The following is a 27,530-nucleotide window of genomic DNA, read 5'->3' on the forward strand; positions in this document are numbered from 1 at the left end:
TTGCTTTTTTCCTCTTGGCTCATTACTATTTTAGGTTTGGGGTTTTCCCCCCCCCCCCTTCCTTTCCTCGCCTCTCTTCCCTGCTCTTCTGCTTCCAAAAGAGGGCAGCCTAGAAACCCGCTCGCTACGGTTTGACTATGGGCAACTTGAAACTATCCTACAGGACTCGACTTTTTTTTTATTATTTATACTGGAATTAAATTCGATTTCCCCTCCCCCTGTAAATACCCAAGTTGGGGGGGGGGAAGGAGAGTTTCTAACTGCTTGACGAATTTCAGGACTGCTTGCTTAGGGGAGAAGAGGTAATTCGACTGATTTAAACGCCTAAACTGTTAAATCTAAGGCTTTAAAATAAATACATCAAACCAAACCAAACCAAACCGTAGAGCAGTTAATCCCAAACCGGAGTAACAAAACAAAGCTGTTTACAATGTCTCTCGCTCATGCGGAGCATTGGTTAACCATTACAGTATCAGAGCCTTCCAGATCGCCTCTGAAGGTTAAAAGGAGGCACGTCTCGCTTGCTGTTAAAAATAGTTGACATGCTTTTTCGTGAGGAAGGCGGCTGAATTTTGAGACAGGGTCTCCGTTTACATGGGGCCGTGTGTGTGTGTGTGTCTCCCTAAAACAAGGTATGTTCATCTTCCCAGGCGGGGAAAACACCAACAGACCAACAACGCAGTGTGCAAACGGATTATGCTGAAAGAGGCATTGTAATATCAAATACAGAGTCGCTCGGTTTCTCTCTCCTCTCCCCGCTCCAGCTAGGGCAGCCGGGCTTCTCCCACCTAAGCAGATTTCGCCTGGGGAGAGAAATATCGTCTTTGAAACTCAACACGAGGTGGGAAAAAACAGAGCCAGGAATGTTTATTAAAATGGGGAGGGAGACGGGTCTCGTAGGAGCCCTGCAGTGAAATGCAAATGAAATGAAATGTCAGTTGGGATTTTTGACCACAGATCATTGCTCTTTAATCGTGTTTTCAGATCGGATTTTTTTTTTGGGGGGGGGGGAGTTGTTTGCCTTCAAAGGAGCTATATAAAGGGACTATTGACTCTCCTCAAACGTGCATTTATTCTGGGATTATTTTAACCAGCCGGGCTGCAGTTGGCTCTTATCACCTATGTTTCTATAGGAACCTCTGTTGAAAAGGTTATACACACACTCACCGGCCTCTAGAAAATATTAAAGAGTAGCTGCCTTCGCTTACGGTCTAGTGAAGGATCTTTAGTTTCTTCCTCGACCCAACAGCCACCCACCCCCACTGATCCTTGGAGCAAACAACCCCAACCTCCGGCTCTATTCCCCCCCCCCCCGTCCCGTCCCGTCCCGTCCCGTTAAGAACAACGTTTTCTCTGGAATCCATTAAAGCTCTATTTGAAATGATAAAGGGTGTGTGTGTGTTTTTTAAAAAAACCAAGCTGGGAAATATTTCCCAGTAGATCTGAGTAAAGCCCCAGCTAGCAACTGCAGAAGGGGGGGGGGAGTTTGTCCTCCCCCCCCATCCTGCATTATTTGCCCTGCCAGCTTATTTTTCAATCCGAACCGCACCCCCGCGGCCCCCTGATCCCTGAAAATAGGGGACTTTCGCTAACTGCAGCATTTTCACTAAACAGAGCGCAATGAAAAGCGCCGAGCTGCAGCTACAATCACCTTCTATTTTGATCAGTCAGCCCAGACTGGGGAAGGGGGTGGGGGGGCAGCCTTGAAACGGCCTCCAAAAATTCTCACCACCAGTTTTGATCATTCAGCCCTGTTAGGGGAGCCTAGAAACCGGTCGAGTCCTTGGTCCATAATTGGTTTTATAGGAATGGCTGAGGGCCAAAGTGTTTACATGAGGGTGAGTGGCAGTGCGAGCAGCCAATGGGAGACTTACTATGAAATTTTGGCTGGCCAGCTTGGAGAGGGGTGGGACGGGAGGAACAATGCTTGTTTCATTGCTAAAGAGGGTTTTTTTTTTTTTTTTTTTTTTTAAGATCCAGAGAGAGGAACTTGAAAGGGGGTTTGTGTAATGTACCTTTTCCAATCGCGGGCTGTATATGGAGATTCTGAATTCTCTAAACCAGCGCTACCTGGATTTTATTAAAAAGCAGAGACCTCTGGAGCAGGAAAGCTGGATTTTAAAGGAAAGCAGAGAGATCGGTGCCTGTGCTCCTTTTTCTTTCAGGGTGGAGGAGAGGGTGAGACCGACTTATGGACTAAAAGGACATTTTTATACCAAAAAAAGGCAAGACGGGCAAAAAGGACCGTTCTAGCTTGGATCTAATTTCGGAGTCGGGAGGAAAGCAAAGGCAAAGAGCTAAAGAATGCCAAAGAAGAGAGTTGCATAGAGGAGAAAGGCGGATTCTTCGGGGCTGGAAAGGTAGAATTCTCCGAATTTATGTTTTTTGCAGCAAGTTAACTAGGTTTTGTTTGCATTTTTGGTGAATAGCTTCCCTAGGGGATCCGCTCCCCCGTCATCCTTCCCGTAGTCTAGTTTGCTTTGATTTCACCCCAATTTCATTACTTAAAAGCCCCCCTCCTTTCTCCACCCCTTCCCCCGACACACACAACAACAACAAAAAAAACCCCAACCAAAAACCGAAAATAAAAATAAGGTTTCCAAAGCGACTCCCCAACTTCTCCTTTGCTGATACAGGCTTGGAAAGGAGGTAAGAGAGGGACATGTTATGGTTATGGGCTGTTTTTAATTAAAAGCAGGAATGCAGCCATTTTAACTGCGTTTAAGAGGAAGGAAAAGTAAGGAGGTTTTGAAATTGGAACATTGAATGAAGGCAGATAAATTAACCCCCTCCAAAAAAAAAAAGCTAGAATCAAAAAGGGTCAGCTAAACTTGTCCATTTTGCCATATTTCATTCCACCGTAAAACAGACCATTAAGAGGAGGGTTTTAAAAGAAATGCAGCAACAACCCCGGCTTAAAATGGAAAGCATTTAGCTAAGGATGTCCAGTATTATGTTTTTTTTTTGTTTTTTTTTTTAAGTAAATGTTTCATCTGGTAACCAGAGGAGGGGAAGAGCCACTACTTAATAATAAAGTGTAACTAAAACCAGGCTAAAATAAGAAACAAAGCTGGAAAGAAAACTCATGTTAAATGGCTTTTGAGTGTTCTGGACAGTGCATTCCCTCTTTAAATTCGGTGTAGGTTAAAGAGGGGTGGAAACAATTTCAATTTATTTCAGATAATTCTGAGTATTTGCTCTTGAGAGAAAACATGGAATACATGAGATTTCTTCACTTGATCTGGGAACCAATGCTCACCAGACAGCTTGAGTACCCTTTAAAACATATATATATATATATAAAGGGAATGATTGCATGGTATTGAAAATAAATATTTGAGGGGGGGGGAAACAGATTTAAAATATTCTGCTTCCCTCTACCGCCCCTTGTCCCTCAGTAAATTCTAGATCTCTTAACATTTTAACTGAAAGGTGAGGAGTATTTACGAAGCAAAAGAGGGTGCTCGAATTAAGCATTTTTTTTTTACTAACTAATTTCATTGACAAACAAGTCGCGGTTTAGAAAATATGTAAGAGTATTCCTTAGTAAACCAGTAACTGAAAATGAAACTGAGGATAATACTGTTTCTTCTAAGACTGTGCCAAGATGCAGTCCCATCTCTAGGTAATCTCAGAATTAAAATTATATCGTTGTTGGTTTTTTTAATCGTGTGTTCAGTAATAAATCCACTTTCACACGAAGTGGATTAAGGAACACCAATTTAAAAGCCAAATAATAATAATAATAATAATAATTTAAAAATCCCCAACTGCGTGTACCTACTGCAGTCTGCAAGGGCTAAAAAGTTAAATATTAAATACTTTCAGGATAAGATAATGGGTAAATGTGTAGTGGGACATTTTAATCCATGGGAAGGGGAGGTTTCGCGGTTTTGTAACCTAAAGTTGGTGATTGTGGAGAAGAATATATACTGCGGTGGCTGGTTTCAACCAGATTCGGGGGGCAGGAGAGTCTGGAATGCCTGAGTTAGGTTTTGATTATTTGTCAAAACTATTCTAACTCGATCTAGCAGGGCTTGGTGATCTCCCCCTTGGTTTTGGTTGGTGGGGGGCAGAGGGGAAGGTTCTTTTAATTAAACTGAATTCTCTCTGCTGTTATTGCAAGAAAAATATCGGATTCTCCCAAGCAACATTGAGGTCCTCCCTCTGTCAAGCCCTCTCCTTTCCCTCCTTCGAGGCGAGGATTTTTTAAAAAAATGATTTATATCGGTTGTTTAGAGAGGGGAAAAAAAATCAGCCCAACTTTTGGGTGACTTGTGTATAAATCATTTAGCCTCCGTTTGCAAACAAAATGACTGATGGCGTGTGTGAGGTTTGGACGTGAGGGTGAATTCACCGGAGGGACGGTAACCTCCCCCCCCCCCGTGTTTGTGTCTGTCTCTCCCCTGCAGGGCGCTCGCCTCGCCAGGACCCCAGCACCCCACCGCGCCATGGGACGATTTCACACCTTAGTTTTAAAAAACATCTGAACTGGGGGAGGAGGGGGGGGGAGATAAAGTCAACTCGGAGTCCGCGAGTGGATGATGGATGGCAGAGATTTTGGGCTTCCCCGATCTTTTCCCCCTCCTCTGTTGTCCGGGCTGGCCATGGAGAGTCACCGAGTCGGACCCGCCAGCGCAGCCGGGCGCATCGCTCCATCCGCCGGCCACATGGCTGCGGGGCTCCCGGCCCCTCTGGCACCTGGAAAATACCTCGCATCGGGCATCAACATCCATTCCCACCCGGGTAAGGCGCTTTGCGGCCCCTCTGGCGGTGTGTGATTTAAATCTCCGAGTCTGAGCTGGAAAGGAAAAGCCCCCAGCCCCTTGCAGAGCCCCGGGAAGGGTGGGTCCCGGTTCGGGGGCACTCGCTCACCCTGGCGCGGGACGAAATAGATCCGATCCCATTTTTTCTCTTCCCAAAATGTTTCCTTTTCCCGAGAAGGAGGAAGGCTGGCGCGTGCGGTGAGAAGTCTAGGGAGGCATTTCAGTGTCGGGGGGGCTTTTTACTTTCTCTCCCCTCGAAGAAACTGACCTGAAACGCGTCCCATGCCCTTCTAAAACCTTCTCCCGGCGGATACAATTTTGTATTGATACCTTTGAAACTTGTCTCGTGGGTATTTTTTGCTTTAAACATAACCCCAAGATTTCTCCCACCTTCCTCCCCTTTATTTTTTTTTAACTTGCTCGATTACACTTTCTCCAAAAAAAAAACTATTTTTATATAAAACAGGGACAAGGGAGAAATCTTCGCTTCTTCCTAGTCCGGATTTTTGTTTAAACCAAAGGATTACCAGGTTTCTAGTCTAAATACCCCCCGTAGCCCCAACATGTAACAATTCATTACATTTTTTTTTAGCATCGGATTTAAATCTCCTGCCGGGAACAGGATTAAAAAAAAAAAGTCTGAATCTTAAATTTCAAGACGAGATCGCTCTCGGGTTGGTTTTCTTGTAGATGATCATTTCAGTGAGTGAGAGAATCTTGTTTAAACAAAACGTGCTTTTCCGCTGAATGGCAAGAGGTGCTAACGTAGGGGTGGGAGACAGGACGAGTTTCCACCCCCAGTTTCTAAGTAGGGCAGTTACATAGTTGGAACAGGCTTTGTTTTGCTAAAGTCTGTTTGTGTTAGCGTTTGAGAGCTCCCCTCTGCTTTCATTCCCCAGCGTCTTCATGGCGTCCTGGGAAGTTCGTTAAGTAGGGCAGGATTTTTTTGTGGGGGGGGGGGGGGGGGGATTCAACAACCTCAAAAGTAAATTGTTTAATAGACACCAGCTGGATTTTAAAAAATCAAGGAAACTGCCTGGGAGGAAAAGAAGAGAAAGCGGTCCGAGCGGTGGGGTGGCTTGCTCTTTTTTAATGCATCGCCTATAAATACCCCCAATATACCATATGAAGCCAACATTGTTTAATTTTAGCAGCCTTGTTTCTTTGATTGCATGGCGGAGAGGTGTGTGTGTACAAGGAATGCAAGCTAAGAATGTCAGATCGAGCCTTCCTCTCTTGCCCCCTCCCCCAGTCATTTATTGTCCGGGTTTTGAGCTGCAGCGGTAGTCGGTGGCTTTGGGGGTGATTCAAGGCAGATGAAAAGTTTTAGTGTTCTCAGAAATTCCCTGCTCCTAGACCTCCCCTTACTCCTTGGAGGGAGAGGGGTCCGCATAGGGGAGGGGAGTGGGGGAAGGGGAGGCAGTCAGAAATAACACACACACACACACACACCGCATTATGAATCCCCGAGGCTAGCAGAATGTCCAACTTTTGCACATTAACTGAGGCTGCATTTTTGTGGTTGTGTGCGAGACTCCGTTAAAAAGCTGAGTAGCTGGAAGTGTTTTTATTTTTAAAACTGTAGATAGAAAACTGTGGTGTGGAGGGGGGGGGTTTTACGGTTTACGCTCTTTTAAAGAATCAATCTTTTACCAGCCTGATGGATGCAATTTCTAAAGTGCTTTGGGGCTATTTCTTATTAATACATAAAACCTACTCTCAAGTGTCTGCCTTTTTTAGATAGGTTTTTTTTTTTTGGTTTAAATTCTTATAAGTCAATATAGCTGGGAATCGGTCTGCACATGTGCCAGCCAACTGTTTCTTTTTCTTTCATTGCACATTTAAAAATATGTTGCCTTTTCAGCTACTTCGTGTTGTGTAGCCTGTGTTTGTGGACTGAAAGGCGGTTGCTTGCAGTCCAACACTCAAATATTTCTTCAATTAAATTTCTTTTTTTTCTGGGCGTGGAAAGGTGACTGAGTTTACTTTAGGCGTTGGTAGGGGACAAGTTTTGCAATAATAAACCTGCTTTTCTCCACGGCCTCATGGAATGAATGACTTTGAAATTTACAAACCTGATTGCCAACATCTGCAAAGAAGGAAGCAGCCCGCATCGAGGGAAAGATTTATTGGTTTTAGAATAGGTGGCAGTGCCAATTTTCCAGGTGCTAAAACAAGAGGTGTAAAATGAAGAGCAATAAAACGAAGCACATGGGCAAACACCTCATTTTCCACCACCTCCTGCTAAGGCAAAATGTAATCTCTCTAAAATTGATCTCCCTGCCTAGACAAACAGGTTGAGCCTAGTGTACCAGTTTTTAGTTTCTTTTATTTTTAAAAGCCGTACAGACATGTAATTCTTTGCTAGGGAGGATGATTACAATTACCTTTCCAACTTGTATTAATAGAAGCGTGTTCTTCCCTCCTCTCCCCCCCTTGCTTGCTTGGGCTATCTCATGAAATAATTGCTTGATGTTTACCCCATTTTCCTCTGGCTGATCCCAGAAGCTTCTATTAATCTTGTGGCTCTGAAGTGCAAACACTGTCCTTTGAAAGGGGGTTCAGGTAGAACTTCCCCAGGGCTGGTAAGCCAGTGGGGAGATCTGGTCCTTATTTCAAGGAATTTAATCTTCTCTTTTCCACAAATTTGGATTTTACATCTAAGCCACTTCCAAGATAACTCCCCCATCAGCCTTCCACAATTCGTTTCCCTGCACTCCCTCACCAACTCTCTACCCTGTATTACTATTAACAAAGCTCTCTCACCCAGGTTGGCTACAGTAGGGAGTGGTAATTCCCAGACAGGCTAAATTGCATTAAAAAGATATGTACAATTAACAGTTTAAACTTCCATTATACCGTGGCAGTTGGTAGACAGGGATTTTTTACGGCTTTAACAATTTCATTTTAAATGATGATTGCTTCCTGCTATTTAGAGCCTTTTTTTTAGGCTGTCATTTTAAGTTGTTGAATGAGGGAGGGGTAGCATTTTAACAGAGCATCTTAAAATCAGTCAATGAATAATGCAGGGCTAAAGAAAGTGACTGTTGAATCCCTCCCCAAGTCATCTTAAATTAAATTCATCCCTTTAAAAATAGCATGATTTACCATGCTTCTGGATCTAGTTCTTTTAGCCCATTGATTTAAAAATTATTTGCTGTGTAGCCTTTCTTTGCTAGAAAACCCCGAGCTGAAGGACCCTGCGCTCTGGTTCAGCTAAGAGACTTGCAGGCAGCTGTCTCTTCTCCTATGTATGTATTTTTCATGTGAACTTGCCAATAATGCTGATCCATTGAAGATTTTTTTGGGGGGAGGGAGTGGGGACAGAAGTCTACTGTCTGATGCAGTACAGTGTGGGTTGTTGCAGTTATGGGGAGGGGATACTTACTAGGGGCAGTGAGAAGGTAGAACTGGCTTCTCTGCCATCTCAGACCTGGGGCTGGCAGCAAGCAGTTCCTAGGGGTTCTACATTTCTTTGATTCTTGGCTTGTTGGAGATAGGCAGGTCGTTCATGTGGTTTTTGGGTGGCAGAGGACAGGATGTACATGCCAGCCAGGAGGCTGCATGACGCCTTCCTAAGGGTCCTGCTAAATGTCCATGAAAAGAGTTAGGAAAGTGACGTTATGCAATGGGAACTCATCCACAGCAGCAAAGGAGTTTGGCAAGAAGAGGAGGTGTCCTTTAAATAAAAGAGAAGGTAATTGTAATCAATGATGCCAGACTGCAGAGTCCATTAATACGCTAGCTTTTCATCTCTGGAGACCTGGGTTCAAAATCTGGTGGGTTATTACTGGTTTTTGCCTTGGGTCACAAGTGAAATGAGTTTAGTGGTCTCGGCTTAATCCACAAAGCAATTTTAGTTCCAGCACAAAACCCAGAGTTAGTGTGTTACTATTGGCAATCTCGGCATAGGAAAAGCCTGAGACTGAACAGTATGGGCTGATGCAGGACCATGTTGATGTCAAGTAGCAGAGATGTGTGAGAGAACCTTGCCCAGCACCTGACTATACCAAAATGTACCAAACTCCCTGAAAAACAAAACAAAACCCTGCTTTCCCCCCAGCGTTCGGATTATTATTTTGTATAATCCGGTGAGTGCGCTTTGTAGGTATTGCTACATTCTGGTCTGAGGAACTCGATCTTCCAGTGTGTTCCACTAAGGCTTCCTTAATCCACAAAAAAGGGACTTAAATCTTAATGGCAAGACAAGTTCAATATTAAATAAAACTTGCAAGCTTGCCAGCCAAAGAAAAAGGGCCCAGATTGAGGGAAGAGATGCTTTTATACTTCCACGTTAAGTATCTGTGTCCGGATATAGGAAGTGTGAGAATTTTAAAATGGATCGGAAACTGATCCTATGTACACCATTGCAGTGATTGGCAAGAAAGTCTGTTGCACGTATTTACTGAGTATGAGACTTGGGCCTGCATAAAATTGATAATTTTTGCCAGCATAGCTACATTGGTTAGGAGTGTGGGTAAAAAAACCACAACAAACCTCTCATCTGACATAGCCGTGCCAGCAAAAGCCCCACGTAATGGCAGTTATACTGGCAAAAGTGCAGTTTTGCTGATATAAGCTGCATCCACATGAGGAGTGTTTTGCTGGCGTAGCATCTGGTACAGCCGTACTGGCCAAATGCTCTTAATACAGACCTGGCCTGCCGTCTTCTCTGCCTGTAAATTGCCTATCACACTGTTTAGTGCGAGACAAATGGTAAGAAATAATAACCTGTAACCTCTACACCAGCCTGGCGCAAGCTGGGATTGGGATGTGGACTCTAAAGTTATCCGGTGCTGTAAATTCAACTGATCAGCTTAGTGGTTCAGCACAGGTATTTTTGTAATTATGATACATTCTGGGAAAATTTCATTGTGTTCAATGGGGAAAATTTCATTGTGTTCAATGGTCCTTGAAATCACACTTCCCTTCTGGGTAGCGTGGTGGGTCTGGTGCTGGCTTGTAATGTAAAACAAGAAGGAATGTTAGCTGACTAGAGACCTGCCAGAGGTTGTATTTCTCCCTCGCATGCCCCTCCCTTGTCTAAACTAGGCATGTTTGACATAAACTTACCACCAGTGCAGTCCCCCCAATAGCAGTGGTGGAGAGAGGCACTTGTGCAAACAGGGCTGCAGACCACCATGGTCTAGATCGGCTCTGAACAGGGTTCATGCCTGAACCAGTCACGTGCAGCCTTCGCTGCTAAATCCAGGGTTGTGAGTTCAATCCTTGAGGGGGCCATTTAGGGATCTGGGGCAAAAATCTGTCTGGGGATTGGTCCTGCTTTGAGCAGGGGGTTGGACTAGATGACCTCCTGAGGTCCCATCCAATCCTGATATTCTATGATCTGCTGCAGTAGCAGCACAAGTGGAAAATCCTTGGCAATGAAGTCTAGGCTAGGAACACCCCCCTCTCCCCCCAAACACACACACGCTGTCTGGGTTACCAACTTCTTGGCAACAAATTGCTGAAGGTTGATAGAGGAACAATGACAGTTCTTTGTCTATTCACCCCAAGGGGAAGTTGTGAATATGGTAGTTAGGCCATGTATTACTTTTGTCCCCTCGTAGGTTTTTTTAGAAATATTTAGAGCATACATTGGTAAATTATGGGGTAAGAAGAATAATTGTTTTGTACCTAAGAAGTACGGGAATGGATTGAGATTCCCTGACCTTCCTTCCCTCCACTACCAATTTTCCCACCAACTTAAATTGAGATCACTTCAAAGCTTGCAAAGCCAGAGAATGTTATGAGAAGAACTGGCTTCTCTGTTCCTGCACTAGTCTTCATTTCTGGGACTGTCCCATGGGTGCAGCACTTCTTCCAGTGCAGTGACCCTAGTGACAGTCATTGTGAAGCCATGACTACATGAGAGAGACTTGAACTGGTGTAACTAACACCAGTACAGAATGCTAGTGTGGACCCCTCCTGTAGGTGCGACAGTCTTTTTAAACTACACATGTACAGTTATTAACCTGTTCTAGACAATCTGCATAGAAAGGGCACCAGCATGTATGTCACTGTGTCATCTAAACCTGTTCACACCAACTCCAGGCATTGCTGGTGCCCACCTGATCCCTGTCGACATTAGAGCGTCCATCATTGCAACTACCACTGGAGTTGAATACCTAGTAGCGGCCGTGGGAAATTCCAGCAGAGGAAGAGTGGGAAACTACTATAGACTAGCCCTCATTGCTCTAGTTCACAACAGACCTATTCCTTTCCAGCCCTTCAGCTGGTAGGGGAATGGAACTTGTTGGAGGGAAGATGGGGATGAAGCTTGCTTGTTATTTAGCTTTTGTAATATAGCAACGTTGGTGAGCAGAGCGGTTGTTTGCAAAAGGGAAATTCTAAATTTCATTTCCTTCCTAAAGACTGCAGCAACGTTCTTGTTTGTTGGTTTATAATTATATTATAATAGTGGTTATTTAAGGAAATTAATTTAAGGTTCCTGCAACAACGTTAACACAGCGTGTGGCACTTTCTGGTGTGGTCTGGAGTAGGATTAAAGGTGTGATGGTAGATTTAGCTAACGTGATCTAACACCTAGCTCTAGACAAGGCAAGTTGTCCTTAAGCAAATGCTAAACTTGTCCGGTTACAGCCTGGGTGCTCCACTCTCCACATTTTGACTGGCTTAGTTTAGCAGGTGCTAAAGTACAAGTTGCAGTGTTTTGTCCAGTTTTAGGAGGTGTTAGTTAGCTCAATCTAACATACATGATCAAAACCATGTATTGGTTGTACCAGTGTCTGGTTTAAATGCATGGCTTAACCTAGCACTGTCATACAATGTATACCCTAAAATATAAGGGATGTGTGAGCTTGCTGAGTTAATATTACTGTAAGAACCCTTGCGTTTTTGCTTTTATTTTAATTGAAAACTTGAACTCAGTTTTTGCATGTATCTTTTTAACAAAAGAGGGTAGGATGCAGGGAGTGTGTGGGGGGCAAATGTCTGCCCTTAATGATGGTAACATTTAAGGGGTCCCAATTAGATTTTAAAATTCACACCTCAGTGAGGTGTGAATTTTAAAACTAGGGTGACCAGACAGCAAATGTGAAAAATCAGGACAGGGGGTGGGGGGTAATAGGAGCCTATATAAGAAAAAGATCCAAATATCGGGACATCTGGTCACTCTAGACCTCACTGAGATGAATGAGATAGGAGCAGAGAGAGAGAGAATCTTTTCTGTTATGGTTTGTCTGAAAATGGTTTTCTGAAGAGGTGGGTTGGCAGAGCAGCCTGTCATCTGTTTGCATGGTGATTGCTGCATCTTGCCAATAGGGGTGGGGGGGGCCTTTAAAGAAATTCCGGCAAGTCTAGAATTGCAGGAATACTGCTCAGTGCAGCAAAATTTGCAGAGATCTCCCTAAGATCATCCAGCCCATAATTCTCATTCTCCCCATTTTCTCTTTTTTTTCCGTTGTTGAGGCAGAATTAGGGGAGATTTTTGTTGTGTGGATTTCAATGCAACATTTAATATTTCTTTTTAAGTGTATCAGAACTGCCCTTTTGTAAACTCTAGCCCTCTGGTGCTGTGGCTGGATCTGTGTGGGCATGAGATTTTCTGCACCTAGCAATTGTGGGATCAAGACTCCATGTGACTTTTCTCCAGTCTCCAGATTTTTCACCAGTACACACTCCCTTTTTGCACTAGTACGGCACGAGTGCACTGGGAGAGTAAGTGGTGAAAAAATCCCTAATGTAGACAAGCTTCCAGGAGTGGTGTAGCCGTGAAAGTTTGGCTCTCTTTCCTTAGTGTCACAAATGATCAGCTATTGTGTATGCAGTATACTTCTGTTTTCCTTTCCAGCTGTTTTAGATGACGATTATGGGAAACAAAAGGTGATCATTTTGGTATCACTCTAAATCAGGGGCGCATTGAGAAAAAATCGGGAGGTGAAGGACGATTCTAAACGGACATTGCTGGGGACCTGAAGAATTTTAGTGTTTTAATGTGGCAAGAGTTGAAATGTTGATAAAAGATGTAGGTGACCTTGGAAACAATTTTTTATTACAAGCACCAGTAGTGGCCAAAAGAATCATTTTAAGGGAATTGGAAATTGACAAACCAGCTGAAGATTGTGGGACTGGTACAATGAAATGAGTGATGTGGCAAGTCTGGAAGCGATATGGTTGCCTTAGAGAAATGACTGAGGGAGAATTTTTAAGGAGATTTGGACCTCCTTTCTAGATCTGTATGCCTGATAACTTCAAAAATGGTCCCAGTTCCATATATCTAGCCATCCTTTCTATCCTGGTATGTTATTAAATGTTAGATTATTTTTATTCTTGACGGTTATATATTGAATCTTGCCTCCTGTGTACTACTGCTTTTCTCCTCCCGACTATGTTCTGTTCAGCCTCTTATCATTGGTCTTTAAGCTGAATTCCCCTTAGTTTTGAATGCACTTTTAATATATTTGGTTCTAATTGATTTTAATTATGAAAATCATTTAAATGATGGACATGCTTGGCAGGTGAGGTTAACTTTGCTTTGCATATATCTTCTCTGCAAAAAAGAGTGTTCTTAACTCCAGTTCGCTCAGTCAGGTTAAAACAGCAGCAAAGACCTGACAACTCAGCTTTTAATTCAGGTTAAAGTCTGTAGGGGAGCCTGTGGTTGAACTCACCTAAGTTAACTGAGTTGCCAGGTCTTTGCTGCTAGTTTAACCCGCATTAGCTAAATTGGGTTAGCTAACTTGTATTAAGAACACCTTTTTTTTTTTTTTTTTTTGTGAAGATATACCCTTAGTGCAAGTCACAATCAGGGCAATAACATAGGTGTGTGTGTGAAATAACTAGAAAGCAATAACACATGGCACTCCCTCCATGTACTGAGTGTGTGACCATTATGTAATTCTCTTTCATATCCAGATCTGTTATGTCAATATACATCATATGGACAATATTAGGACAAATCAAGTTCTATTCTATTCAAGTGCATAAACATCTGTGTGTGTGTGTGGGGGGGTATTCTCAGCCCCCCGTCCCCCCCGGGTTTCTTGGTTTCGGTGAAATACCAAAACACTTTTTCTCCTTTTTTATGCTCCAGTAGCTATACACACCACACGTCATTTCAATCCTGTGTTACACTCAGGGGTTTCCCTTCACTATCCCACTGCTACAGCAGAGCCTTCTCCATAATGAGATTAGTAGCACAAAGCAGTGATTCTTCTGCTTCTTTTAATGTATGTTCTGGGTTTGTGTGGGATCGGAAATTCCTACTTTCATCAGATGAGCCCTCTCTGTAACATTTTTGGACAGATCTTCCTCATCTCCTCCTCACAATGACATTTGTGTTGGTACAAGCATTGTATACTCTCTCCACTCCCCAGCCATTGTTAAAGTTAGTTTTACCTTATTTTCTTCTCTAAATCTCTCCACATAACTGAACTGCCTCCATCTTGTCTGGCACAAGAAAACTCTCTGTCTTTTCCTAGTCAGTTAAATATAGTTCTGAGAATAATAAAATCATCTCTTGTATCATTTAGACAAACGTTTCATGCCTATATGTACAAGTATAAGTGACATCCCGTAGATGACAATACACCACACAAGTAGCATCTGTTGCTGGGTGGCTGAACTTTGCAACGTCAGGTGCCGCGCTGGCAATTTGTCAAGAGCCCATGGGCTGTGTTTTAATTTGAATATGTATTTGCATAATTTACCAAGAATTAAGGCACACAACCATAATATTTGCTTATACTTTTATCTCCTTTGATCAGCGACTAGAAAGCGCTTGTTTTGATTTTTTTGCCAGTAGTAAAAAGATGGCCGTTTCCAGTTATGCCATCTTTCTAACGGCAGTGAGATGTTAGCAAAGGGCTACTTTTTAGGGGGCATCCTTGATATGGGGTGACGTTGCACCCAGAATGGTTGAGCATGAGGACCAATGGAGATGGAGCGTGTAGTGTGTTGATTTCATTAAAGGCATGGTTTGGAATGTCAGAGCAGGTGGTAGAAACAAGGTGTAAAGAGAAGTAGGGATACAATTGCAGATGGTGCTGGTAGCAGGAGGAAAGGTTCTGCTGCCCAGAGTGATAAGAAAAGGAAGGATGGGGTGGTGGAGTTTGAGAGGACAGGGAGAACTGATGGCACTCACTGGAAGGTGTTGTGAACCCCACTGAAGACAGGATTAGGGAGGGAATGAAAAGGGCTAGAATTGTGGGGTCTGGTCATGCCATTGTTGTTAGTGGGGCTTTCTGCTTACAAATGGATGGTGTGTTTTGGCCCACGGGCAGAAGGTAATATGGTGAGATTCAACCTGTCGAAAAACTCATGGTACTCAATCTGGGGAGGGAGAGAACCATCCAAAACACAGAATCAGTGGGAGCAAGAGATGTGGAAAGGCGTAGTGCTGCAAGAGACATGGGATGCTAGTGAACCGTAAATAGAGAGGCATCCAGCACAGACCAGAGAGGTGAGTAGTGCCTCTTGAAACCACCCTGGTGAGACAGCATTGAGAATTGCATGTGGCTTTCTGTGCACCTCCATCCCTGGAACAAAAAAGGACAAATGGGACGGGCAGCTTGACTAAGGAGGAAAGATTAGAGGACTAAAGTCTGAATAGCTTAGCTGAAAAAAACCCCATCTGTGGGGATTGCAACTTTAGTATTTGGAGGGGTAAAGGCCCAAGGACAGAGGAATGTTCAGAATGATTCAAAGAATAAGTGGGTTGAGATTAAGAGGAGAATTATTTAGGGCAAATACCAGGGAAGAGATCTTAAAGATGTCACGGTCTATTCTGGTTTGCCTAAATTAGGGACAATATCAGTCCCCGATATAGATCTCTGTATGTTTCAGGATCAGGGTAAAACACCTCAGCGTAAGGCCATGCTTTACACCTGTACAGAGCATTTACACTGGAGTTTGTATCCTATATTGGCACAGAAATCCCTAATGTAGCCAAGTCCATAGGTTGTTGACTAGTCTCACAGGAGAAGTGGTGGAAGCCACTTCAGTTGCAGATGTCCTATATGAAGAGGACAAAGCCATGTAGGGAACGTCGGCAGAAGAATGTACACTGGGTGGCTTCTGTTCTCTCTGGCTTCTGTGATTTTAAGCGTTGGAGTTTAGGAAGACTGTAAAGGAGGAAGTGAGGGAAGCCGAGATGAGAGGAGATAAAAAGCATGAAGAAGGAGAATTGTGCATGAGCTAGTGGCCAAATACCACACGCCTTGCTCGTGTGAGCAGTCCCAAAGAAATTATGAAGTTGAGGGGACTCCTCACATGAGTAAGGCATGTGGTATTTGGCCTTATTCAGATGTTTTGAAGGGGACAGTACAGAGCTGGGAGATGGTGGAATCTTGGCCTTGTCTGCTAAACCCAGGGTTGTGAGTTCAATCCTTGAGGGGGCCATTTAGGGAACTGGGGTAAAAATCTGTCTGGGGATTGGGTCCTGCTTTGAGCAGGGGGTTGGACTAGATGACCTCCTGAGGTCCCTTCCAACCTTGATATTCTATGATTCTATAGACACCTTAATCCCTTTTCATCTGAGATGATTCTATAGTGTAGACAACCAGTTTAAATCAACTTAGAAATCTAGCTCATTAAACCAGTACAAACTCCTTATCTGGATGCTCTTGAAGGGGTAGTGATAGTCCGTGTAACTGTGTCCCATTTGAAGTGACACTGGAGTTAGGCTAGTTTAGGGGGGAAAAAAGCGATTCAGACACTTGGCTCTAATGAGTCCAGGTTGTGCCATTATCTGTAGGGGAGTTTAGTTAGCCCAGCTCAGTAGGGGACGGGCTGTGCTGCCCCACTGCATGTAGCCATTAATATTCTTCCACCCCCTCTTGCTACCAGGGCCGGCTCTAGGTTTTTTGCTGCCCCAAGCAAAAAAAACCCCTCCTGGAATGCTGCCCCTGAAATTGTGCCGCCCCAAGCACGTGCTTGGTTTGCTGATGCCTAGAGCCAGTCCTGCTTGCTACACAAACCTATGGTTCCAGCTTTTTTTGGGTAGGATGGTATTAAAACTACTTGCGAGCCCTTTATTGCCACAGTGTCTGAGCACCTCACGGTCGTTAGTGTGATGTAGGGAGGTACTCCTGTTCCTAATTACAGGTGGGAAACTGAGGCACAGGGTGGCTTGCTCCATCTCGTATGGGAAGTCTGTGGTCATGTAGAGAATGGAACCTGGATCTCCTGACTCCATCTTAGGGCCTTATCCACTTGGCCATCCTCAGCCCCCGCCCCCTCCCCTGGAATGCTTCAGCCTGGTGTGGTTGGTTTCAGAACTAGGCTTTCCCTGAGTCATTAGTTTATGGTTTGAGCACTCGGTGCCATTGCTACAGGAGAGAAATGGCTTGCAGAAGTCCAAATGAATTTAAAAGCTCTTAAGAAAGTTGGAGCAGCTTCCACCTATGAGAAGCTTTGCAGAGGTCTTATCTTCTGCAGCCCTCTTGTTCAGTTTTGCTATCCCTCTGAATTCTGAAGTGTGTGCCACTGGTGTCTGTCTATGGTCTGAGGCACTCAATGGGACGGTGGGGGGGGGGAGTGGGCGCGGCGGGCTCCTTTGTGTGCCAGATCCAAAGACTCCCATTGATTTCAATAGGCTTTGGGGCCCTGATCCTGCAAAGACTGATGCACATGCTGGACTTTATGCACTGTGAGTAGCCCCATTGACTCCAAGTCTTTGTAGAGGTTCCTCACAGCCACGTTCTGTCTTCTCTGCCATAAGGAAATTGCAAGTTTCACAGCTTAAATATAAGACTCTTTCCCCCCCCCCCCCATTTAAAGTGCCTGAGAATCACAGTTAACACCAAATATGCTAAGGAGTCAAACTGGCAGCTCATTAGGAAGGGGATTTCTGATAATAGGGGAATTTTGGATATTGGGAGATGAGGACTCAGGAGACATTTGGGTTCTGTTCCGAGCTCTGCCCTGACTGGCTGTGTGACCTTGGCCAAGCCTCTTTCATAGAATCATAGACTATCAGGGTTGGAAGGGACCTCAGGAGGTCATCTAGTCCAACCCCCTGCTCAAAGCAGGACCAGTCCCCACCTAAATCATCCCAGCCAGGGCTTTGTCAAGCCTGACCTTAAAAACCTCTAAGGAAGGAGAGGTTTTTAAGGTCTTTCTTTCCCCGTCCCTCAGTTTCCCTATATGTAAAATGATGCTGATGTCCCTTGTGAAGTGCTTTGACATCTGCCGTTGAAAAGCCCAATATCAGAGCTAGATACTATTCCTCTGAAAGCTTAGACACCAGGTTTAAAAATAAGCAGTTGAGAAAGCCACGTCTACTGTAACTTTGAGTCATAGCTGCTCATGCCAGCTCTGTCTGGCTTCTCCTTTTTTGTTGTTCTTTTGGCATGGTCCTTGGAGTCAAAACAAATCCAGATCCAGCTGCCACCTTACAACCTAATTTTAATGATGGGGGTTGGGTGTTTGTTGTTTTGGCTATGTACAATAATGGATACCTAAAACCTGCTAGGGGGAGGAGGAGATGCCACCTTCTGGTGACAGTTGTTGTTGGTATGTTTCGTTGCAGCCCCAGTAAGCAGGCTAGTGAAAGTTCCTTGCCCACAGGAGGACAGGAAACCTCAATGGAGAAGATGCAAAAAGTATCTCCCATCCTGGGCCATGTTGATATTTTCACTGCTGTGGGTTTAGATACTATCTATATACTCAGAGCCCGTGAGCTAGGTGTCTCGCAGATGGGTCTGAAGATACAGTCCTTTCCCCTAAGAGCTTCCAGTCAAAGGACTGGTGGACCCTGCACCTCTGTGGTGTCCCTTTGGGGTGTGTCCTCAGTGCAGAGGTAACTGCAGATTGGAGCTCGGGCTGGCCTAGCCCGGGTCTGAACAACCACATTGCAAAGTTCTGTTTGCTCCCACTCAGCTGCGTTTACACGGGTGCTGTACCCGCTCGGGTGTGTCCCATGGAGGCATATTCCATGGTTCCTAGCTCTGCAATGAGCTGAGACATTCTCTGATTCTTTCTCAGTGAATTGTGGGAGAACTTGTCTGTTCTTCTGGGGGGGTGGGGTGGGGTGGGGTGGGGGATTGTGGGAAGGCACTGGAGATCAATCACTTGAATGGCGTAGCCCAGTGGCTCTCAACCTTTCCAGACTACTGTACCCCTTTTCAGGAGCCTGATTTGTCTTGCATACCCCCAATTTTCACCTCATTTAAAAACGACTTGCTTACAAAATCAGACATCAAAATACAAAAGTGGCACAGCCCACTAGTACTGGAAAATTGCTCACATTCTCATTTTTACCACCTAATAAAATCAATCAATTGGAATATCAATATTGTACTTAAATGTCAGTGTCTAGTATATGGAGCAGTACAGCCAAGTCAGTGTCTGTGTATGAAATTTAGTTTGTACTGACTTCGCTAGTGCTTTTTTTTTGTAGCTTGTTGTAAAACTAGGCAAATATCTAGATGAGTTGATGCACCCCCTGGAAGACCTCTGCGTACCCCCGGGGTACACGTACCCTGGTTGAGAGCCACTGGTGTAGCCTGTGGCCTCATTGCAAAGTGGATGGGTTTCCAGCCCACGTGTAAGCAGCACTTGGACTCTAGCCTACACCCCAGCTGGCCCGGGTGTAAACCCCATCAGATTTGAGAGAGAGGATTTTGTGTGTGGACGGGAGTGGGGTAGGGGGCAATGCCCAAGTTAACTCTTCAGTGAAAAGAAGCCTCTCAAATGCAGCATCACCTGAGCACATCAAGTTTGCAGGATCAGGGCCTGAATAGACAATGACAGATGCAGGGCCGGCTCCAGGGTTTTGGCCGCCCCAAGCAGCCAAAACAAAACAAAAAAACAAAAAAACAAAAACAAAAACAAAAGCCGCGATCGCGATCTGCGGCGGCAATTCGGCGGGAGGTCCTTCGCTCCCAGGCGGAGTGAGGGACCGTCCGCCGAATTGCCGTCGAATACCTGGACGTGCCGCCCCTCTCCGGAGCCGCCGCCCCAAGCACCTGCTTGAGAAGCTGGTGCCTGGAGCCGGCCCTGGACAGATGAAAGCTTGAGGGATGCAACACAGAGCAGAGTGATACGATTACAAAGCAAGAAAAGGGGAGAGCTCTCCCATAATTCACTGCAGATATGGCCCTGTTCAAAGAACTGCGGCAGAAAGGGAAGAGAGGGCAGATGGTATTTACCTTTCCGAGTTCAGCTGCCTCCTCCGGTTTTTCCTTTCAGGCACCCTGTTGTGAGTACTCAGGGTTGGCTAGTGCCCATCAGGCAGGAGTATTTAATTTCTCAATGGGAGGGGAGGAAGATAATGCGGCATAGTTTAATTTAACCTGCTGGTGACCTGGTCTTAAGTCATCATGTCTGAAAATAGACTGTATTCCCCTCAGGGCATGGCTAATGACTCTGGGAAGGTTGGATTCGGTCTCTGAAGGCTGACTTAATTGTTGCTGCCAGAAACTTGGCACAGGTGATCTTGGGACCAGCACCTGTGCCATCCCATAATAAACACGCCCCAAATGTGGGTAGCCTTCGCTGAGAAAAGGCAGCTAAGGTGGTGCTCCCTTTTTAATTAAAGGGACATTGTCACATAGTTTGGGCGCAGGGTTAGCCTGCTTCAGCTGCACATTAAGTGGGTGGACAGGGCTCTGAACAATCAAATGAATTCGGTGCCACGGGCTTTTCTTCCAATCTCTTTGCAATTTTGATTTAAAAAAAAAAAAAAATCATGGAACTAACGTGCTATTTGTTGATCACCCTGTTCACCCTGCTGGTGTGTGCTACCCCTTCCCCCGCCCTGTGTCTATCTGGTCCATTTAAATTGTAAGCTCATCGGCGCAGGGACTATGTGTTTGAACAGCGCAGTGAGGCGCCGTTCTTGGCTGGTCCTTAGGCACTACTATAATAAACATGATTGGTGATTATTGATTAGCATGAATGATTATTATAATAAACTGTGGGCCAAATCACCCACTGCCACCAGTAGATGGCATGGCAAAGGGGGACGAATGCGTTCACATGCACAGCTTTTCTCTGCTGGGAAAATGAATTGTGCTAGAAAATATGTCAACTAGTGTAAGGTCAAATAGCACTTGGCCCTTAGTGTGGACAGAAACTGGTCCTGGTTAACCCTCAGGCCCTTGCCATGGTTAATAGCCATATTTGTTAACTTGTTTTCTTACAAGATGCATTTTCCCAGTGTCAGCCACGTGTCCCCCCTCCCCAATCTCTCCTTCTCCAGGCAGCAAAGCTATTCCGAAGCAGCTGCAGAGGGCACTGCTCTGTTGGGGAAATGGTAGGTGAAGCTGCATCACAACAGATTCCTGGGGCTGCCCCCCAAACCTGACAGTGGGGATGTGCAGTGAATCTCCTAGGGCTTGGGCACCCAGAAGCTGACACTCTTCCTCAAACCTGTTGTCAACTGCAAGCCTGGATTCTACAACCTTTGGGCCCTCTGAGGGTGTAGAGAAAGGGCGGGCTTTGCCCTGGGGTGAGCAGGAAGTAACAGGCAGGTTTTAAAAAAGTGTTAATTTTTTGGTGATGCTGCAGACATACAGATAGTAGTGTCAGCAGAAGTAGGAGCTCTCTACCTGTCTGGGTACTTGTATGGCAACATGGGCTAGTGCGTAGAGCATTGGTGTGGGCTGAGGAGACCAGGGTTCTGTTCCCATCTGAGCCTGCTGGGTGACCTCAGGCAAGTCACCTCCCTGTTCTGTGCTTCAGTTTCCCTATCTGTAACATGGGGATAGTGACAGTGGCATTTTAAAACACTGTGAGATCTACTGATGAAAAGCACTGTACCAAGCTAGGTATTAAAGGTTCTTGAGGCAGGCACTCGCTTTTTGTTCTGTGTCTGTACAGCGCCAAGCACAGTGGGGTCCTGGTCTGTGACTAGGTCTCCTAGGCTCTATGTAATGCAAATAATAATGAAGCATTGTACTCTCTGAGGCACATGGCCAGTATCTTTAAAGGGGATCTGCTGAAGAATCATCTCAAAAGTTAAATCCCATGCATAGCTGTTTGGTTTACCTTCATGTCCACTCACCATCAGAGTCTGCTTAGCTCTGCAAATAGGGTTTGGTGGCTGATTGTTACTGCAGCCTCAGCAGAGGGAAGAAGGCACCAGAGGATAAAAATAATAGATCACAGAAATTCAGATTAAGAGAGATGGAAAAGATCAGTTAGGTCCCCTCTGTCTAAATCTTGCTGCTAGTGCAGGATTCTCCTTGAATATATTGTTCTGGCAGGTATCAATAGGTGGCGTGTTACACATAGTTTTCTAAGGTGTATTTTTTTTTCCCCCTGTGCATCTGAGCAAAAATATGTTCAGTCTTGGGAAGACATGTGGTTGTGGTGTTACATTTTGTTATGCAAAGTGCTGTGTAGATGCAGTGGCCTATGGCATGGGAGCAGTGAGACCAGCAGAAGAGTTTTACTCTTCGCCTTCAGCTCTGATTAGAGTAGATTCTTGAGGCTGATTTGCTCTCTGAGAACTTTGGCATTGGTGCTAGGCTGAAATTTCTGGGAGAAGAGATTGCCCTGCATGCTGTTTGACCACCTCTGTTTCAGGACTGGTGTATTTTTGTGTATATATAAATAAAACAAGTTACACTTAGAATATAATCAGGCTCCACTTCCTTGATTTCTTATCCAGTTGGGAAGCCAACCTGCAAGGCCTCGGACATATGCTACTGCTTGGCAGAAGGGTGACACTAGTGTCAGGAATCGGAGCAACAATATTCAGACTAAAATGTGAATTGCCTTAATTTTATTCCATTAGCTCTAGGGCCATTCTCAAAATTCCCTTCTCCCTTGGAAGGTTTCTGTTCTCCAGATACTTGCAGAGAGTTAAGTATCAGAGGGGTAGCCGTGTTAGTCTGGATCTGTAAAAAGCAACAGAGAGTCCTGTGGCACCTTTAAGACTAACAGATGTATTGGAGCATAAGCTTTCGTGGGTGAATGCCCACTTCGTCTGTTGCTTTTTGCAGAGAGTTGTCACTAGTTATATATTCCATGTGTCCTTAAGTGAATCTTTAAAAATTCCATCTCTCACTATGCACTTGGCTAGAAGGATGTTCAGCAAAGAAGAACATTCAGCACATAAAGGCTTTCCCTTCCAGGCCCAACAGTCCCACCAAATCTTTGAGAATCATGGCATGTATGAAAGAAAAGGAATGCATTTGAACAACGATTAGCTGGTTCAATGTTCCAGCAGCGTTCTCTGTAATCAGTGACATCTGGTGTAGTGGTTGTGACTTTAATTTATTTTTTATTGTTTGCGCTGGATGCATCTCTTAGCACATGGATCCTTTGGTGCATAAGGAGGGAATAAATGTTATTTGGTGTATGGGGTTTTTGCATTTGAAGTCCTATATAAGGATGGATCTAATGTAAAGAAATCTTGCTTGCTATTGGTGTGTGTCCTTGGGCACCCCCTTGTGGTTTTTCAGAGCAAGGCTGTGGCGGGCTGGACCTAAATTCAAGGCAAGGCCCCTCGATTCTGCAGCACTCTGGTGGAAATTCTGGGGCAGTTAGGATTAATTTAAAAATAGAAGTTCTTGTTGAATTAAATACGAGAGTGAAGGATGCAGTCAGCTCAGTAGCCCCTGGGCTATTTAAACTAAACTGTGAAGTTGTCAGGGGAGAAGCTGGAAGTTTGAGCTCTGAGATAGGAGACAGTTGGGGCATTGGGCACTTGGGAAGGTTTTGTAGATGAATTGGGATTGTGAGCTAAATGCTTTTAGGGCCTGTCTACACCTGGAGTTATTCCAGAATAAGAACATAATGGAGTTAATCAGGAATAGTTCATCTGCTTTAAATTTATCCCCTACTTTGTATGGGATTAATTTGCATGAATAGACAAGTCCTAACTAGATAATTTTAGCAAAATCATCAGCAATGATAGTCAATTGTTGACACTGACATTGTCATCTTTATATTTTAGAATTAACACCCAACTGAGATGAATGTGGGTGGTTCACACCTCTTTGAGCTATTGTTTCAGGCTGTTTGCACACTCAGTGCAGTATACGATTTGGCCACTAGATGCCTCCATGCTGCATAGAGTTCCAGACAGTGTGTGGTCCCTGGTAAACAAAGGAGACAAAGTTGAAGCTCAAGCTTGTTTGTATCTGTGGTTTTTCTTTTCAAGGAGGACCATGACCCTCAGGAGACCTCACTTAACCACGTTTCACATATTCAAGGTTTTCTTCACAACCATAAGTTCTAGACACTTCCCCCCTCCCCCCCCCAAAAGCTGAGATTCTGCAGCCAAGGGGTGAATTTTTAAAGCTGAAGAGGAACTAGGTGAAAGTAAACCCTCTGATCTCGGGACTTTGGAATAAGATTTCTATTGCAGTCATCCACAGCAGGCTTCGCTGAGAGCGCCCTGGCTAGCAAACAGGCTTTGTCAGGGTCTTTAGTCTAGTAAAGCTGCAGGGATAAAGAGAAATAGTTCAAGCTGCTGATTGTTTGCCATGGGGAAAGGGAGTGTTTTGTAGGAGCAGACACTTTACAATCACTGGGCTCTGTCGGTTGGCATAAGTCTTGTGCCCCTGTCAACAATGGGCATTAATCAGTGGCCTGGTTCTCTCTCCCTCCTCTGCTGCCCCTGAACGTGCCTCCATGGGATTGGCTGTTAGCCGCTAAGGGTGATGCCGTTGTTGGCTACATGAGCATCATAGGCAAAAGGAATCTGATCAATCAAAGCAACAAAGCATCTTTCAGATGCTGGCTTTGTCAGCCACTTTGTGGTTTGGAAAGAAAGTTGGGGGATGACAGCCGGGAAATTCTGTCATACTAAATTGAAGCCTTTGCTGTCTATTTCACGGCTCCCAAAAGCGGGGCAGAGTGCCCATCAGCAATCCAGATTGCTAGCCTTAGAATTATGCCCCAATTCCTCTTTTTGGGCCAAAGAGAGTCTAGGGAATTGGCTCAAGCTGGCGTGAGCAGCTCCCACTGCGTGTGGAGTAAACTGGGAAACCGAGGCAGGAAGGCTAGGTCTGGGGATGAGCCATGGGACATTAGTTAAAACTCTTGCTTCCCTACAGAAAGGGAGGAGCAAGATAGAAGTCAGACTGAGAGTGCTGTAAATCCGGAGAGGCTCAGGGAAAGCCATCCAATACCAAACAGATTTACTGGCAACTCAGGTAAATGGGCCACCGAGCAAGAAGAGGCAGCTGAGTGTTTCTAGCTTGTAAGGTCTCAGTGCAGATGCCGGCGCTGACAGACCCGCCCCGAGCCTGCCCCAGTCCTCTCTTTCCTTGACCTGTGTCCAAACGGCTGGCTGCGGGCAGAATGGAGAACTGAAGAATGGGGAAGTGGTGGTGAGTTGGAAGGTACAAAAGCCTTCGGCAGATTGCAGGAAGGCTGGTTCAGCTGTTTTAAATTTCCTGTTGCTCAATCAGGCCTTCACCAAGGCCATGGAATGTGAGGTCCCAGTTCCATCCTGCCTGAGAAGCGCATGTTGATGCTTGGCTTGGCTGCTTTTGCTCCTCCCGCTCCTCGTTTGCTCCTGTCCTCACGTTCCCCCCAAGGACCCTCTTCTTGGCCCAGGCCTCACAGCTAGCTTCTTGCTTGTTACTTTCCCTTCTTTACACTAACAGAATCTTTCCCTTTAGGGGAGCGATAGTCTGCTGGGTAAAGCCCAGGCCTTGGGAGAGCTGGGTTGTCGTCCCAATTCTGCCATGGGCTTCCCAATGGGACCTTGGGCAAGGCCTGACTTCTTCATCTGGGGGTGCTCTGCACTTGTGGAAATCAGACCCTTAACCGCTTGTGTTCCGTTTCTGTATCTGTAAAATGGGCATAACACTCTAACAAACTGGCTAATGCGCTTGTGTGTGTGCACACATCACTGCCTTGATGGGAGGGAATCAGACACTGCTCAGCCGGATATCGGAGGCACCATTCTGCTAGTGGTGAATGGCGATTCTCATTGAGGCCATGAGGATCTGGGTTCTCTTCGTGTTTTCACCGCCATGCCGTAGTGTCTGTAGTGACGACTCTGTAGTCCTCGGTGGCCACAGGTTTGTTACCATACATGGCCACGTCAAGAGCCTCAAAAGGGAGGTGCCGTGCTAGTGCACAGCAGACTTCTAGCTATGGTACTTATATGGCTCCCATTGTCAGTCTCTAACCACCTCCCAGTCTATAAGGTATCTATCCTCCCAGCAGCCCAGTGAGGTAGGGCCGTGCTGTAGCACTGTTATCCCCATGTCACGGGTGGAGAACTGAACCCAGGTCACGGGCTAGCATTCCTACCCACCTGATCATTCTTCCTCTCCTCCTCAATGTCAATGGGTGTGTCTTGCTTCCCCTCCCACCCGGGAACCAGCAAAATATCACAGGAGTCTCATTAGCTGTGTCGGTTGTGGGGCGAGAAGGCTGGAGCTTTTATGTAGCAAAAACCTGATTTTGTTGTCTATGGAATCCCCCTCTGCCTTGCCCTAGACTTTGGGCGTACGAGGCTCGGGGGTATCTGCGGTGGGTCACCAAGGGAGAGTGTTGTAAGAAGGGATAACTGATGCAGAAGTACTTGTAGAGCATGCTGGGTAACAAAGCCACCTCTCCACCCATTGACTAAGGGACTTGCTGTTTCCATACCATGGCAGGTGAAAACAATAGTCCGTACTGAGCAAGATGAATTTTTAAATGGCCCAGGTCCAGTCTCCCCAGTGTATTCAAGGCAGGAGTCCATGCAGGGCTGTTAACTTGCACTAGCTCAGCAGGTGGCAATTTGGCGGCAAAGGGCCGAAAGCTTGAAGCACCAAAGACTAAGGACGTGAGACCTCCTGCTCAGCCGCGCAGTTCGTTTATGTCGGGAAGATCTCGGCAGTCTCCAGAGCCCCCCGGAAGATGATACATTGAGTTAAATTGGTCTCCTGGCTCTGTGTCGAGGGGCTGTGATTGAAACCGTCACTACGCTCCAGGGGATATGCAGGATCAATGCCACAAATTAACTCTTTGAAGCCATCGTTAGCCGTGGGACATGGGCTGATACTAAGGCAGCGTTGGATGAAGCAAGACTCTAGGGGGGGACTTTGGCATGCAAAGGCTGGTGAACTTGTGGCGTTTCTAAGGAAGGGCTATAGCAGAAGCTATTAGAATAGCCATATGGAAGCAGACTGGTACCAAAATGCAAAGGATACAGGAGCAGTCTCTAGCAAGGAGCTGATGAGATGGGCTTTAGTTCAGCCTTGAATGTGCTGGCACCCGGGTATCCCTGTTGCCTTGCGTATGGCACGGAGTCAAACATCCTCGGTACCTAAAGTATAACTAGAACTGACCCGAGAGACAAAGGAGGAGGTGGCAAAGATTTACACTGTCCTGCAAGCTGTCTCTCAGCTGTTTGGAGCCATTACCGGGGGAGTGTGAAGTAGCTGCTGTTTTGAGCTCTGCGGTGCTGCACGCCAGTGTGTCCCAGAGCGGAGACAGGGAAGGGGAAATGGTTTCTATTAGGTAATCTGCCCGAAGAATCTGCTTTTCGGTAAAGTGATCTATGGACATGCTAATTACTCAGCTGCCCATTTCTAGAGTCTCTGTCGCTGGGGGTCTTGCTCTCTCTGCAAATTCTTTATGTGGGGTCTGTTATTGGCTCTGCTGCTGGGCCTGCCAGTTGGGAGGCCGGATTTCAGGCGATGTGTGTAACGTGTTTTTGTCCCATGCGAGCCTGCCGGGGTCAGAAATAAGCTTGCTGCTTCCTTTCTACTCCCAGCTCAACCCTACTCACCTGGCTCTTCCTGAGGACAGAAACAGACAAGTGGGTTACCAAGTGCTTGGGAGGAAAAGGGCACATTGGGGTGGGTGTGACGCTTCAGAGATGGGTGTCAGATGGGTGGGGGG

At 45.5% G+C, this 27,530-nt stretch overlaps 1 protein-coding gene across 9 annotated transcripts in view; it reads left to right on the forward strand.

The window, feature by feature from the left end:
* The first annotated feature begins 550 nt into the window (after positions 1–550).
* Positions 551–27,530, forward strand: part of TNRC18 (trinucleotide repeat containing 18) — an 88,809-nt gene continuing 61,829 nt past the window's right edge. For 6 of the 9 annotated variants that reach the window (XM_026650590.1, XM_026650595.1, XM_026650593.1 and 3 more), the window contains exons 1-2: positions 1,996–2,360; positions 4,413–4,746. In XM_026650590.1, coding sequence (XP_026506375.1) covers positions 4,542–4,746 — 205 coding nt within the window. In that variant the 5' untranslated portion in view covers positions 1,996–2,360; positions 4,413–4,541. Of the gene's footprint in view, positions 633–671; positions 842–1,995; positions 2,361–4,412; positions 4,747–27,530 lie in introns of those variants that run through there. The other 3 variants (XM_026650589.2, XM_026650587.1, XM_026650596.2) reach the window with 3 other exon arrangements.

This window comes from Terrapene carolina, unplaced genomic scaffold (assembly GCF_002925995.2).
Source record: "Terrapene carolina triunguis isolate 2854851 unplaced genomic scaffold, T_m_triunguis-2.0 Scaffold93, whole genome shotgun sequence".
NCBI classification, from domain to species: Eukaryota; Metazoa; Chordata; order Testudines; family Emydidae; genus Terrapene; species Terrapene triunguis.